Genomic DNA, 16,993 nt, shown 5'->3' on the forward strand with positions numbered 1-16,993 from the left:
GACAAAGAAATATATCTCTTATAGTTTTAAAGATATCTAAATCTATAAATTCATGTAATTTTATTCATATGTTAGATCTATTTTATAATAAAAATTATGTTACAATCTAATATATCATATCAAACTATATTAATTTACACGTTTATTTATTAGAAAACATATATAATAAATATGTTTAAGAATTAGTTTGGAGGCAGAATTTTACCGCCAAACAAATGAATAAATAATGTCCAAAGATGTAAGAATGGACGTGTCACGTACCAATAGAAATGTTCACAATCCACATGAAACATATCTTCCTCCTTAGACAAATAGCTTCCCACGTTAACAAGATAATCAAAAGTGACGAATGTGGTCGATGCTTTTTGGTTTGGTAGATTAATAATATATATAAATCATTTCCATTCATATATGGTAATAATAATTAGATTTTCGAAATTCTAAAGAAAGACAATGATTGAGATATTAATTATAAATTAAATTGAGTGTGATGCACATACAAAGGATTTGTATTTTCCTAAAATTTCTATATGCGTAATGTTACATCCAATCGTAGAGTGTAAACGTTACGCAATCATTTTAAAAAAGAATGAAATTTATTAATAAAAAATTAATGTAAATATTGTATTTATTCATTTTTTTCAAAGAAATTATACGACAGTTGCACAGTTTACGACTGCAAATATCATTTCTCTACTACCTACATGGATTCAGGCACGGAATTGAGACGTGAATCCAGCAACAAATAGTAATTTCGTTTGTTGTGTCCGTGTTCCAATTTTGTGTTCCAAAACACTATCCTTTTCTATCCAAATCAATACTTGAAGTCATGCTATGCCAAGTAAATCATTGTCCCAATGCATGATAAAGAAATCCAGGGTGTGATGGATGGATGCACAGAAAGTTGACTCTTTTTTTTTTTCTATATCGTCTACAATGGCATAAATACAGTACATTTACACTAGCAGACCGATTGTTTTAACTTTTACCAGTATCTGACTCTCTAACTCAAATTTAAAGGCCTTTTCCATTCTGTAAAGCATTTAAACAACATTCATGCGTGCCCCTTTTCAATGCCTAACTCAATGACAGGAAGCCCGGAAGATGGCTCATTAGAAGACAGCAATTGCTTGCTTCTTCTCCTCGAGGAGTGGTTGTAACTCTTGCTCAACCTACTTTGCTTTTCCAAGATGGCCTTCCCAGAGCTATTAAACTTCTGACTCTTACTGCCGCCTGCTGACCATCTTTTCTTACTTACACGCTGAAGCATCTCCTGCTCTTCGCTTGTTAGCATGGGTGGCTTGGCATTGGTGGATGGCTCTTGCTTGGGCTGCTGAGTTGTTGTTGACCTCTTCCCACCACCGTTTGTATTAGATTTACTTTGGTTGATTAATTGGTGAAGCCACAATACTAGTTCAATTATATAGGCTTCAGTTTTTTCCTTATCTGCATGGTGGAGTGTCTCAATTCTAATCACATCAGTCTGCACAGTGGCCTTCCTGTTTAGCTCAGAACTGTATGAACGAAAATTCATATCTTATAAATAACATACAAAAAGAAATAACAAATCCCGGTTCATCTTAAAAATAAAAAGGGAAAATTGACAACTTGCTAAGGAAGGGAAAAAAAAAGAGGTTATTATTATTGTTACTCACCCGGTACTCGCCCACTCCCCGACCCAGCCAAAACCATGATGGGCCCTGATATAGTTTATATGCAACCAAAAGCAACATACTAATGATTAGACAAAAAGCCAAGACAATTTTCACTGATAGGAGTCAATAGAAAAGCAGGCCATCTTACTTGGCTGTGTTTGTGGCAATTGGAACGAGCCACTGCAAAGTCTTCTCCATTTCAGCTTTAATGTCAGTAATAGTGAGCTACAGAAAACGAATTGCAATAGGAAACTCATCATCTTGAGTTGGGATAAGAATAATTTATGTAAGGATGAATTCTATATAAAGCACTATTCTAATTGAATGAACATGTAAGTGGAAAAAATCGTGTATAGTTTTTCCCAATAGGTTTGGGGCAGGGGGACTTATACTCCTGGAGATTAGATTGATTCCCAAAGAACCTTCAACGCCTTGTCCAAGGAAAAAAATTAACAAAATGCCACCAAATGAGATTATACCTCTACTTTAGCATTGAAAGGTTGTAGTTTGGAGCGTAGAGCTGATTTTATACTAGGTGGCAAGCTCTCGTATAATGCATCCCTTGTATTTGGAGCCGCAGAACTTGAGCGGAGTACCTGATTTCATCAAAGCTGACTGAATAAATCATTTAAAACTTAAGAAGTTGAATAACATAAAGTAGCAGAAAACATGTTAACCAAGGAAATACCAAAACTAGGTGCTATTGGAGTTAATTTGGACAACAAAGTTTGGCTGGTGATCCAACACTTTTGTCGTCAATTGTCTCAATCCATTTGGAAAAACACTTGGGATAATGCAGCAAGATATTCCTCAAACAATATGGTGTTTTTCTAAGAAACAATATAAGCCTAATGAGACTACGATGGGAATAATCCCATAAATAAGATAAGTTTTCTGTTAAAATTCGTCTGTCCTTCAGTACTGAAGCCTGCCCCCTGGATAGAACAGTGTAGTAGTAGTCAGTCCGATTCACAATGTCAGAGATTCCTTCCCTTTGCCCTCACAATTTCATTATCTGTGGCTTCTGATGCACTCAAGGAAGAAGAATGCCCATTTCAAGATGCAAAAAAATAAACAACAACAAACAAACATATCTTCGATAATTGAATGCCACATGTATCTGATGCCACATATCCAAAATCATATCTTCGATAATCAATTCAATGCCTATCCAAACTTTCAATTCTTCACTCCTAGGAATGATAATTAAGTACCTCTTCCATATTACACCATTGCTAAATATTGTTGATGGACATTGGAGCATTTTTGTGCCAAGAGAGCTCTGTCATTAAGTACCTCTGTATTTCAATGATAACTGCTCATGCTTTGGATCGAGGTGAAACTGGAGTCATTCGAAAGCTAATTCTTTAAGTAGGTTATAACAACCAATTCAAAAAATCTATTTGCAAGCCCACTTCCTCATAACACATTCAAAAGTACTTAATTTGATTACGAAGATATTCTTCCCACCATCCCATGCTATTTAGCACCAAATGTACTTGACCTAATCTTCTTTCACAATTTGCTAATTGTCCCTATCTTATCTCTCAATTTCTTCAAACCAGTATCCATATCTTGATTACAAGTTACTTTAAAATTCCCCAGATAAGCTAGATATTCCATACAAAGACCTGAGAAATTATGAGTTAATACAACTAACAGCGATAACAGCAATCATATAAGCTTATTATTAATTGTATTTCCAGGAAATCCAGAAGAAAAATAAAAAGTGAAAGAAACTACATAACATGAAAAAGGCAGTTAGAAGTGATGGCACACTTACAAGATTATCAATTTGGATGACTATGTTTGCATAATGCAATGAAAGTCCGGCAGGTCCTAATCTCTGGCGACTGCTCAGGGATTCATCTACTGGTTTGCGAGCGTCTGAAAATTGCAGACAGCGAAACATAATTAACATGTTTGTTAGTAATTATGTTTGTTATAACTATGAAGCATGGATCACTCAAAAACCAACCAACACAATGGTGAGCCTGGATTAAGAGAACAACCACCTTAAAATGTCACTTTAAACCGCATATTATTTCACAAAGGCCTAATACAAACACTTTGTTTCTGATCACACACTGATTAAAATTACAAAAATCCTGCCTTGCTTACTGAAGCTATCCTTGAAAATGAACTATAAGTGATGTATTTGACATGATAAACATGGTGATGACATTGATGATAATATTATTATAGGTATAATTGGATGTTTGAACAATATATTACTTAACAAGATGAACATGAAACAAAGAAAGCTTAAACACAGTCAACACTCTAAATGCAGACATACCAGTACTGCTGAAGGTATTATGGATCTCCAAATGCAAGAAACGAACAATATCTACAAGCTTCTCCATCACCTGTTATCCAAATTATTGTATGTCTCAAGCTAATATTTTAAATTTGTAAGATTAATTCTAATTTCTAAGGTAAAAATTCATTTGAGTACAACTACAGCAGAAAGAAAGATTAAAAGTACAATGGAAAGCTATTACAAACAACCAACAGAATATGCAAAAATGCATACAGAGAGACCATTATGAACACAGTATAGATATTTTGTAAGCCAATAGTTGCATTCTTGGCTTGTTTCTCTTCACTTTCTCACAACCTCCCCCACCCCTCTGGCGTATACGTTCTGTCTTCTGTAATGAGTACTCCCCACTCTCACATGGCCTATGTGATTGGGTTGGTATGACACCAGCTCTGATGCTCCACATACAAGATTCGTCTTGACTCTCACCTTGTGAAAAATTTAGCTGCTTGTTCTCTCCACAATCTAGCTTGCCTAAGTACAAACACTTTCTTAAGTACCTTTGCCTGAGATCCATTCACTCTCTGGCCCACTTTCTCTGTTTAATTTCCTAATCGCTTTGTCATTTTTTTTGTCAGTAAAAATTGTTGACAAGCTATAGCTCATGCTACAGATATATGAAAATTACGATATCACAGGGACGTCTTCTGCTTTACTAATCAAATTCTTTGGGTCCATTTTCACGTTACCTATACAATGTTTCTTGACACAATCAATCAGAAAGCCCCAAGGGAGCCATATTATGGGAGCCCAAACTATGCGATTGAATAAATCCTCTCCTATCTTTTGTAGTTCATAGACTGTTTCTTGCTCCCCTTCTTCAAACTCTGATTCGTATTGTTCATAGCGAAATCACACTAAATTATTGTTAAATTTTATGATTACAATGTAGGATCACATCTAGCATTTCCTCTTTCCATCTATGACCAATGAGAACAAGTGGAAAATGACCTTTGGTTAGGTGGAAGCAGGTGTCTCACACCTTCCTGCTTCTGCACCCTCAGTCTTAACCAGTGTCTCTGAATATGAGGTATTTGGACCACAGCATATGTGATCAACAGTGGCTCTTGGTCCATTTAAAACCAGGTTGCAAATCATTTTCTCGACCCTAGCCTAAGAGACAAGTAATTCATTTCTGGGCCCATTTTAGTATGGGACCTAAACTTGATGACTTAAACCAATCTTTTAGGGAGGGGAAGTCTGTTAAATGATAAAAAAAATCAGAAATTTTCCAAAAAAAAAGGTATAATCCTTTTTATATAAGTAGTCAAGGATTTTATTGAGCAAAAGACAGTCCAAGTACATAGGACATATTCAAGAGAAACACCTAACTAGAAATGAAAGGTATGTTAGCAACACCAACCAACAGATCTAATGGTCAAAAAATCCATTAAGGAATTATTCATAAATTAGTGTTAAACACATTGAGTTAACAATTTCTCCAGAAAAGCTATTCAAGAGGGTAGTAAAGTTACCTCTTCCATGCTTCTGGACCAGAGGGATTTTTTCTTTAAATTTTTTACTTGCTTTTTTTGGCTTTTCAGTTCTGCCTTCATGATCCCAAGGTTGTCACCTACATGACAAATAAAAATGGATAAAATAGATGAATCTTCATATTTATTTACAAAACTAATATTCTCCATGTCATTTTACTGAAAACAAAAACTCTCTAATTCTGAGTTACAATACATACAAATATTGTAAAAATGTTTGGAGGAACTCTTACCAAGTATTATTAAAAGCATAAAGGCTGCATTTTTTTCAGAAAAAAATGGTTGTATTTTTTAATTTGGGAGGGGTTGGCCCCCTTTGGTCCCCCTATCTCCATCCCAAAGTTACATATATAAAAAGTCAGACGGACTTAGGGCTTGTGGTTCGTTTGAGGAGTAAGATGAGATGAGATGAGAATTTTGTGAATAGTAGTAAGATACTTTGTACGTTTGGGTAATGAGATGAGATGAGATGAAAAATTCTCAAAACTTCTCACAATTTCCTTCCCGAGCATAACTTTAAAAACAAAAAACTTTTCAATTTCAAATCTTCAACTTTTTCTTCTAATCATTACCTAATCATTACGAACTTTTACAAGCTTCAAAACAAAACCCAAAAATCAATAAAAAAATTTCAAACTTCAAAACAAAAGTAATAATAATAAATTATATTCAAACAGTTGAATAATATTTTTATTCAACTTTTTCTCTCCTTTCCCAAATAAAACATCTTAACTCAAACCATTTCACTACTATTCACATAATTCTATTCCACGGGGCTTGTTTGGTAATAGATCTCATCCAAAAATTATCATCTCATCTCATCCCATATCCTTCCCAAACATAATTCATATACAAATATTTTCAAACTAATTATTACAACTTTTTCAAACTAATCATTAAAACTTTCCCAAACTGTCAAACAAAAAATAAAAAACAATTCAATTTTTTCAAATCCCATACAAAAATAATATTATAAAACTATATTCTAACAATAATTTAACTTTATAATATTTTTTATTCAATTTTTTTTCTCTCATTTCCTAAAACCCAAAAATAATCAACTCGAACTATCTCACTACAATTAGGTTTAAGTTCTAACTTACATTGTGAATAGCTTTCATAGAATTAACAGCTTTCATATTACTCGATATTATTTATACAATATTTTCCCAGAATCTCATTTTGTTGGAGTGCATCTTTAAAGTTCATTTTGCTTGAATCTGTCAAAATTGGCAGTTTAGTCTTCATAAAATTTCTCTCTCCTTGAAGAATCCTTTTTGAGTGAGTTGGTTTTCTCTCTGTACAGTCTTCCAACATGAGTGAGTTTTCTGGTGATTCTTCCCGGGAATCATATTCTCATTAGTTTTTCCTTGAGACTGATATTGTGCTGAGTTAAGATGGGTGTTGTAAAACACTTATTAATAGAAAATAAGATGTTCATCTTATCTCTAGAGGGGGAAACTGTTTTCGTATTACTGAAAGAGGTAGGAAGTTTTCAAAGGTGAAGTCTTTTAGTATTCCTTGCTCCCGCTGGCTAGCAAACACGATGGAGGAGTGCTATTTTGCAGAGGGAAGAAATGAGTTTTACAAGACTTTTCGAGTTGGGTCCTTGACATTAGTTCCTCATCGGCGTGTTAATTCTTTTGGGTATTACCTGGAAGTAACTGAATACAGTGGTCATGGCCGTCGAGGAATGCTGGTGTTTCCGGCAGGGATGGAAGGTCAGGGGTGGAAAAGCTGTCCATGGATATGAAGCTTATGTTGTCATGCTCCTCTAAGGTTCAGGCAGTGGGTCAGGAAAGGGAGAAGGGGAAAGAGGTGGGTGGGCAAGCCAGGTCCTGCGTTGAGACTACTGGTGGAGGTAGAGTAGGCAGGGTGGTGGTGCATGGCAGTACGTGTCAGAAGATGGCTTCTCAAATTGGAGAAAAGGACAAGGAGAAAGGGGGTGCAGGAGAGTGCTCTCAGGTTGTTAAAACTCCTTTACCTGAATTAGTGGGAGCTGTTGTGTCAAGCCCCTGCACGTTGGAAAGGGAGGAACAGATGACCATTTTTGGGATAAAACAGGAATTGAAAGGTGTGAAGGGTGAACTCAGTAATTTGAAGAATGTCATTGAAGCGCTGGTAGGAAATTGGGCCTAGGAGTAGGCTTGGGTCATCAGGGTGCTGGGTTAAGGCTGAAAGCCAGGCCTGGGCCGGTCACACCAAGCCCAACCCAAGTGGAGGCGGCGCCTCAAGAGGGCTGGGCCTTCTCTGGTGAAGGGCTTGAAAGCCACTGAGCCATGTGGGCTGTTGGCCCAACAACGTCGACAACAACTGCCATTGACAACCATCGACGGCTCGGCACCGTCATCCTCAGGGATTGCTTCCGGCGATATCTGCAGCAGAAACTTAGTGCCAGAAGTGTTCTCGTTTACAGAGGAAGGTGCGTATCAGACGGGTATGTCATCGGGAGGTTCCTCGTCTCGTGGGGTGGCACATAAGGGTGTGATGGACCCCTCTGCGTTGCCTCCACTCATCACGACGACAATAATGACATCACCAGCGTCTGTGGTAGTTACGATCCCTCACGAAGCTTCAGAGGAGGTTTTTGGTTTCTCATCGAAAGGATCATTGTCTTGTGGGGTGGCACAGAAGGGTGCAACGGTCCCCTCTGGGTTGCCTCCAGCCATCTCGATGGCGCTAACATTGTTGCCGGTGTCTGTGGAAGCTATTATTCCTCAAAAGGCTACAGAGTAAAGGATGGGTGAGCTGTTGGGTGGGTTGAAACATTGTGAAAAATCACAGAACTTGACGGAGGTGTTGTCTGGGCCATCACTGTCATCTTCAACTACACAGATATTGTGTATGGCTCTGGAACCTTCTTCAGCAGCCGTGAAACCCATGTTGGAGGACCATCTCAGTGCGGCTAGATTGGGTAATCTAGAGGACAGTGCAATGGAAGGTATTCTGGTAGTTTGTGAATCTACAAATAGAGTGGAGATGATGATTGAAGGAGGGGAGGATGCAGTGAGGGGCAGGTGCCCTGCTCAGGGGATAGAACTCACTCCCCTGAACTCTTTTCATCCAAGGGTCTCAGGTTGGGTAATCCAAAAAGTCATGGAAATCAAACTTATTGTTAGGATTACACGTGTGGGCTTTGAAGATGAATTTTTGGCGTTACTCACAGCTATTGAAGCTGCAAACACACCAATTAAAGCTGGTCCCTCACAGGCTTTGGACAAAAAAAGAAAAAGAGAATTCAAGAGGCTTATGTGGGATATGAACGATGAGGGAGGGGAGCGAAGTTCTTGTCGGGGGCGTGGGAAGGGAAGGGCATCAATGGTTTTGTTATGAAGCCAAAAATTATATCTTGGAATGTAAGGGGGCTGAACGAGTAGGCCAAACAACTCCTAGTCAGAAACTTACTCCGACAATGGCAGGGTGATATCATTTGCTTGCAAGAGACCAAACTAGAACTAATTACAAGGCAAATAATTCATAGTTTGTGGAGAGGGCATCATGTTGGGTGGTCGTATCTACCTTCCAAAGGTGCTTCGGGTGGTATTCTTATCATGTTCGATAAAAGAGTGGTGGAAAGAGTAGAGGAATGTGCGAGTAAATTCATTGTGGCGTGCTCCTTTGTAAATGTAGAAGATGGGTTTCGTTAGGCATTTGTAGGTGTATACGATCCTAATATTGACTCAGAAAGAAGCTTATTGTGGGAAGAGTTGGCTGAAATCATTAGATGGTGGGATGTACCAAGTTGTATAGGAGGAGACTTCAATGTATCTCGCTTCCCAAGTGAATGATCAGGTACATCCCACAAAACTTCCGTTATGAGGGAATTCTTTGATTTTATTTCAGAACAGGAGCTTATGGATATTCCACTAACGGGAGGCTTATATACTTGGTCCAATACTCGAGATCTCCCTTCTTGGTCGAGAATCGATAGATTTTTGTTAACTTCAGAATGGGAATCACACTTTCTTGATGTAATTCAAAGACACTTACCTAGAGTTTGTTCTGATCACTTCCCTATCTTTTTGGATTGTGGAGGCATCCAAGGAGGTAGAAGGTATTTCAAATTTGAAAATATGTGGCTTAAATCTGACGGTTTTGTAGACAGGGTCAGATAATGGTGGTCTTCATATGAGTTCCAAGGATCTCCAAGCTACATTCTAGCAAGGAAACTAAATGCGCTGAAATATGATTTCAAGTTATGGAATGAACAAGTGTTTGACGATATTATATCATAGCAACATTCCCTTATGGAGGAGTTACAAGGCCTGGAGGGAGAGGAGAAGGCAAGAATTCTTAATGAAGTTCAAAAAGTTCACAAGAGACAGGTAGTTACAGATCTTGAACGAGTGTTACTAATGGAAGAGACCTCTTGGAGATAGAAATCGAGGGCTTTATGGCTTAAGGAGGGAGATAGATGTACAAAGTTCTTTCATAGGGTGGCTAATTCGCGTCGGAGGATCAATGCTTCAGATACTTTGATGGTTGATGGTGTAGTTTTTCGTATCAACCAAGTATTGAGGAGCACTTGGTATAGTATTATGAACATCTTCTATCCGAACAACAATCTTGGAGACCGTTAACAAATGGGTTGACATTCTCAGTCTTAGACCAACAGTGTGCAGGGTGGATCGAAAGGCCCTTTGAAGAAGAAGAAGTATGCAAAGTTGTCCGTGGTATGGCTAGTGATAAGGCCCTGGACCCTGATGGTTTTACTATTGGCTTCTTTCAAACCTGTTGGGAGGTGATCAAGGGTGATCTTATGCGGGTTTTTCAAGAGTTCCATTATTATGCTAGTTTCGAAAGAAGCCTCAATGCCACCTTCTTAGCACTCATACCAAAAAAGGTGGGGTCAGTGGATGTTCGTGATTATCGTCCTATTAGCCTTGTGACAGGGGTCTATAAGATTCTCTCCAAAGTGCTAGCAAATTGACTGAGTACGGTGATGGAAAAGTTAATTTCGAAGCCACAAAACGAATTTGTCAAAGGTAGACAAATTCTAGACTCGGTTCTAATTGCAAATGAAGTGTTGGAGGGACGTCTCAAATCTTGGGAACCTGGGATAATCTGCAAATTAGACATGGAAAAAGCCTATGATCACGTTAACTGGAAATTTTTGCTCTATTTACTTGCAAGATGCGGTTTTGGAGAGAGATGGATGAAATGGATAGAGTTTTGTATCTCAATAGTTCAATTCTCTATTTTGGTGAATGATTCTCCAGTGGGCTTCTTTGACTCCTCCCGTGGGTTGAGACAGGAAGATCCGCTATCTCCATTATTATTCCTACTCGTAATGGAAGCTCTTAGTAAGATGATTGTAAGGCTTGTGGAAGGTAGTTTTCTCCATGGTTTCTCGGTGGGGAATGGTAACTTCAACTCTCTTGATATTTCTCATTTGTAGTTTACTGATGATACTCTTATATTTTGTGGAGCAAATCTCGGACATAATCTTTGAGGGCCCTACTTCTTTGCTTCAAAGCCGTTTTGGGTTTGAAAGTTAATCTGTCAAAGTCTGAGATGGTGCCGGTGGCGGTGGGGAATGTTCCTAAAGTGGCAGCTCTACCCTTTCTCTTGGGATATAAGGTATCCTATTTACCTATTTAGTATCTTGGATTACCATTGAGTGCCTCCTTCAAATCAAAGCAGATTTGGAATCTTGTGATTGAAAAGGTGGAGCGTAGGGTGGCATCTTGGAAGAGGTTGTATTTATCTAAAGATGGGAGGCTTACATTGATCAAAAGTACTCTCTCTAACCTTCCCACCTACTTTTTGTCTCTGTTCCCACTCCCAGCAAAGATTGCCAACCGTATTGAGAAGTTACAACATGATTTCTTGTGGAGTGGTTTAGGGGACGAGTTCAAGTTCCATCTGGTCAATTGGAACACGGTATGCACTCCAGTTTTTGGGGGTGAATTGGGTATTCATAACTTGACTAAATTCAATCAAGCTTTATTGGGTCAATGGTTGTGGCGGTACCAACAAGAAAGGGGGGCTTTGTGGAAGTCGGTCATCGATGCACAGGTCGGGGAAGCATGGGGCGATTGGTGCTCGAAGGAGGTATGTGGTTCACATGGGGTAGGGTTGTGGAAAAACATTAGGAAGGGTTGGGAGACTTTCAGGAGACATACACATACTGGGGTGGGCAATGGCTCTCGCGTCAGATTTTGGTATGATAAATGGTGTGGTGAATGCTGTCTTAAAGACACCTTCCCAGCCATTTTTGAGTTAGCACGAGTAAAGGATGCAACGATAGCAGACCTTTTGGTTTTTTCTAATGGCTCCCCTCAATGGAATGTGGACTTCATTAGGACAGCCCACGATTGGGAGATGGAAGTTATTTCATACTTCTATGCGGCTCTGTATTCAGTACGTATGACTGAGGGTACAATGGATAGGATGTTTTGGAGCCCTTCCAAAAAAGGTAGATTCATGGTCCAATCATTTCACAGAGTTTTATCAAATCAGGGCAGACTCTCATTCCCATAGAAGAGCATCTGGCAAACCAAAGCTCCTTCAAAAGAAGCTTTTTTTGTTTGGACAGCAACTTTGGACAAAATGCTCACCACAAATAATCTAAAGAAACGTCGATTAATGGTATTAGACTGGTGTTATATGTGTAAGAAAGATGGCGAATCTGTTGATCATTTGTTTCTACATTGCGAGGTGGCCAGAACCCTATGGGCTGATTTTTTTACAGGACTTGGTTTATCATGGGTTATGCTAGGTAGATTGGTGGACATTCTAGCATGCTGGAGAGGTCTTTGTGGAAACACACAAGTTGCAGCAAAATGGAAAATGGTCCCTATATGTATGTGTTGGTGTATTTGGCGGGAGCGAAATGATAGAAGCTTCGAAAACCAAGAGAGAACAATGGAGGAGCTTAAACTTTTTTTCTTTAAAACATTGTTTCCTTGGGTGGGGGCTATTGTTTGTAATGGACTCAATGTTCATGAATTTCTTCTTTCTGTTGTACATTATAGATAGGTATTTCACATGGATACTTCCTGTGTACTTGGGCTTTGCCTATTACTATGAATAAAACTTCTTGATTACTTATCAAAAAGAAGTAACATATGTTTTAAATTCCTCGTGGAATTATTTCCTTTGGGACAACTGTTTGAGGTTTCCTACCTGATTTTTATTACCTTGAATGGCTTGCTTGGTATTGTTAATGCTTGTATAGCATATACTTTCCCCAATATCTTTAAAATTCATTTACAGTTCCATTCCAAATATGTTTCATGCCTGGTGTTAAATCATCTTTTCCAATTCATATGACCAAAAATAAAATTCCAGTTGTTTCTATCTAGGTAAAAAATGTAACTAAAAACTTTTCTGTTCTAATCTCTAATGTTTCAAGAAGATCTTTATTTCCAGGAATAACAGTAGACCTAGTGACTACTCCTAACACTAAAATTAAAAAAATAGAAATAATGTGTGTGCGCCTCTGCATGAAATGAACAGCTGCATTTTGCAACCCAAAAAAAGAAATAGCAATCACCTTTCTGACTGGCAAATGAACTGTCCTCCTGACACCTACGCTGATATTCTTGCTGGAATCGGTCCAATGCATTCAATTCATGGTATAATTCCTGAGAACAGAAGAAACATAAGAGTTTTCTTCCTTTAATATTTGAGTCAGTTATATGCTCAGTCAATTGCTTACAGTCTGGAGATATGAACCACACATAATGATCCTACATTATGTCCTTCATTTGCAGCAGCTGAAGAGTGTATTAAATGAATTGAACCTTAACTACTGCATCACTCAACATGGAATGGAGAGAGAATGGCACCACTGCTTCCCAAGTGTAGTTTAAAAAATTAAAGTTTATTCAAATTTCCTTTGTTAAACGTCATCTGTGGAGTTGGATTTTCCAAAAGCAGTCACTAAAGGTTCCTCTCAATAAGGACAGCCTTACTAACCTACCAGTCGGATCATTCTGAATACAAGTACAACCATCCAGTGAAAGGCAGTCTTAAAGGTGATGTCATACTCTGAATACTCACCCAACGAAAATCAATACCGTTTAACCCCACAAAGTACACAGAATTTGAGCAAGATTTCCCCATAAATATTCATGCAGGACACAATGTGGCTACACTACTAACCAACACATAAACTATTCACTCTTTTCCGTTTATCTACACCTATAGCAAATAAATTTTACATGCTTATTCCCACACTAAAAATTATCTTAGATTGTTGAGCCGAAGAAAAAAAACTAGATTGGCAAAAATATATATAACTGGATTTCTGATATGCTTGCAACTGAGATTACCTATTTACAAAAAGAGAAATTTTCAAGGCCATCAATTCAGCTTCCAGAAACATTCATAAGATTTGTGAATCCAAAGTTTATTCATCCAAACTTTTACACTTTCTAATACGTTCTGAACCAAACAAAAATGATTTCTCCCATACAAAACAAAGGACAATACTCACAGCTGTAAACTGAACCGATGTCATGAGTTGCTGCATCACCAAATCTGCCTCATCCTTCAGTTGCTTTTGAGGGGTAAAATCTCTGCTGATCCTGGAAAGTGTATCAGAAAGTCACCAAGTAAGGACAATGCTGTAACTTGACATGTATATCGGACTTTATAGCAAAACAAAATAAGTGAGCAAAATTTATGTTACTTCTCAAAATAGCGGTCCAAGTTGTGCCACTGAGCATCTTTACAACGATTTCCGAAACGAACCACCTCTCCTGAAAATATTTTCAACTCCTCCCTGTAAATGTAATTTAATAATTTATCTAAGATTGAAGTCCCAAAAAAAAAGAAAATGATTGTATGAAAATTATTACAAGCAACATCAACCATGGGAAGAAAACCACAAAATGCAAGGCTATCATAAGGATTAACTACTTCATCCACTATCCACCTTTTGTCAGCTGCAACAATCCGTAGGAGTTCATCCATTTCTGTTGAAACTAAATGTTGCACACCATCTGAAGGAAGCACCACTTCTTTCAGGTGCCTAATACTTCTTTTTGAAAGGGATTGCATCAAATTTGAACCTTTCATAATCGTGTTTGCAACCTCAAATGCCAAAATAGTAATTTCATTGCCTTTAGTTGCTGCTCCGGAAACAAAACCACTTCCTGAATTCAAATTCGTCATGCTGCTTCCAAGCGTGTCCAAGACTTCTACTGCCTTTCCAAGCCCAAGACTTCCAGCCTTCCCTAACCGGGAACTGACCTCTGAGACCTGGAATATTACACTGATTAGAGCTCTTTTACTGGGAACTGATTAGGGCATCTTGATGCCTTTACTAACCAAACAGAACAGAGAAGTAACGAAGTAGATTCTAGTAAAAGTGGGAAGTCGAAAGCAGCAGACAGCAACAATCTCCATGAAGCATGCACTTTAGAATTATGGTTCTCTACAATTCAACACCACCCCAGGGCGGGGGCGAAACATACTTTTATTTTAAGTAGGATTCTACTGAAGCCAAAAGTCAGGAACTATACAAGAGATGCAGAAAGAGAGAGAGCTATAACATCAAAGAAGAACACATGCAGATTGATTATTCTGAAATAACTCATTCATTCAACGGTGATAAAAAGTGAAATAGATAATAAGAATATGAAAATCTTTTTGCCAAGAAACACCTACCTTTGCCACAGCTGCCTGCCTCGACCTTACTGATCTGGATTTCTGTGACAAAGGCCCCCCCGGGTTGTAGCGAGGAATTCCATCATAGAAATCATCAGGACCAGTCGCCCCGTAAAGACCTGCTGCTGACGCACCCGTTTCACGATCCGCAACGGGTTCTTGTGTCTCCTTCTTCGGTTCTCGTACTTCGTACGTCTGCGGTGGCGGAGCAGTCAAATTACTACTCTCATGCACATTCGACTGGAAACGATCACCGGTATACCCATTCGCTTTAGAAACCGCGTACTTCTCATTTGAACTCCTCGAACACAGCCCTCCCATCGTCACCAATCACCACGATCACACCGAAAGCGCTCAGTTCATGGGAACGAAGACCTTTTTTTCTCGAATTCTGCTACATACACCGGCTAGATAGCTTGATCAAATAGAATCGAAAATAGATAGGACTTTGGGAAACCGAGGAAATCTTACCAGGGCCAATGACGATGGGTGGTGAAGTCTGTGGAGGGAGGCAAGGAAAGTCCACCCTCCTGGGTCCAATTGGGTAGTTAAATATTGATATTATTTTCCATATTGGTTGGATCACTTCCGGAAGGGAGAGAGAGCGGGTAAAAGACCCTCCGTTGCCTTCTGCTCATGTTCATGGATAATTACCGGTTTGGACTTGGAGCTGTGAGGTGATCCATATTCAAACATGGCGGCTGATTTTTTTTTTTTTTAATTTCTTAAATACATTTGTTTTTTCAGCTCCACCTTAGGAGAAAGTTTTTCATGCCGTTCACATTGCATAATTCTCGTTAAATTTTTGTTGCGACACACACTTTTAATACTTTTTATATAATTTATTTTATCCATCATTTAAATGGCTGCTATTGAAATATGTCACATTTTAAATGTGATTGAAATATGTATAAAAATATTACTATTTATTTACAAGCTAATAATCGAAATTAGATGCCAAATATAAATTCTTTAATAACTAAAAGAGATAATGTGTTAATTTTAATATTTTTGAGATATAAAGTTATACATTAAATATTCAAATTATTAAAAATAGCCACTTTACTCTTTCAATAAATATCTAACTGTAAAGATTATGCTCAGGTTACGTTTGGATGTTCAGATGAGTTAGTTGAATTGTAAATAATAATATTTTGTAAATCTTATTGAGATGAATTTAATTTTTATAAGTTAAGATTAATTTAATTTTTTTGGTTGAAATGTATGAAAACCTTCATCTCATGGTTCTCTCATTTAGTTTTGGGCACAGGTCAGATTGTGATAAGTTTAACTTTTATATGAGAAGTTAAAAAAATAGTGGATTCTAATTTTTTTTTTCCATTAACAATCGAAGTTAAATTAAGAAGTTTTTAATAAGTGAGAAATATAAGTAGGCAATTTTTTTTTTATCTTAGATTATAATTTAAGAATGCAAAATACTTTTCCCCTTTTTTTTTTTCTAATTTCTCATCGGCAATGGATGATAGATTATTTTATTAACAGTCATAAATTATTTTAACTGCTATTCAAAAGTCACAGTTTTTTACTAGAAAAATGTCCCTTAATGGTCCTTATAAACACATTTAATTTGCATTTAGATGTTGAACTGAGTTGAGCTGAGATAATCAAATATTATTAAAATATTATTATTATTTTTAAATTTAAAAAAGTTGAATTGTTTATTATATTTTGTATTGTAATTTGAAAAAATTGTAATGATAAGTTGAGATGAGATTAATAACCAAACGATTAGTGCTTATTATTATAATTTTCTTAAATTTTTATACAAAATTTAATAAAAAAATTAATTTTTTTAAAATTTCAAAATAATAATAATATAAAAAATAACATTCTAATAATATTTTATTCAACTTATCTAAAACTATTTCATCTCATCTCAGTAT

At 37.3% G+C, this 16,993-nt stretch overlaps 1 protein-coding gene across 3 annotated transcripts; it reads right to left on the bottom strand.

Annotated features, from left to right (window-relative positions):
* Positions 1-830: 830 nt before the first annotated feature.
* Positions 831-15,779, bottom strand: LOC121250028 (protein PSK SIMULATOR 1-like). 3 transcript variants are annotated; one of them, XM_041148937.1, is made up of 13 exons: positions 15,561-15,779; positions 15,090-15,480; positions 14,356-14,681; positions 14,110-14,202; positions 13,915-14,005; positions 12,970-13,060; positions 5,454-5,551; positions 3,955-4,024; positions 3,439-3,542; positions 2,135-2,251; positions 1,804-1,880; positions 1,656-1,700; positions 831-1,514 (listed from the first exon to the last, which is right to left on the bottom strand). In XM_041148937.1, exons 2-13 carry the CDS (start codon positions 15,408-15,410, stop codon positions 1,055-1,057), a joined length of 1,893 nt encoding a protein of 630 aa, XP_041004871.1. In that variant the 5' UTR covers positions 15,411-15,480; positions 15,561-15,779; the 3' UTR covers positions 831-1,054. The 3 variants fall into 3 exon arrangements, with proteins under 3 accessions (XP_041004871.1, XP_041004872.1, XP_041004873.1); XM_041148938.1 differs by having other exon boundaries at positions 15,090-15,483; positions 15,540-15,779; XM_041148939.1 differs by having other exon boundaries at positions 15,090-15,483; positions 15,561-15,574.
* Positions 15,780-16,993: the final 1,214 nt, after the last annotated feature.

The sequence above is a fragment of the Juglans microcarpa x Juglans regia genome, chromosome 2D (assembly GCF_004785595.1).
Source record: "Juglans microcarpa x Juglans regia isolate MS1-56 chromosome 2D, Jm3101_v1.0, whole genome shotgun sequence".
Taxonomy (NCBI): domain Eukaryota; kingdom Viridiplantae; phylum Streptophyta; class Magnoliopsida; order Fagales; family Juglandaceae; genus Juglans; species Juglans microcarpa x Juglans regia.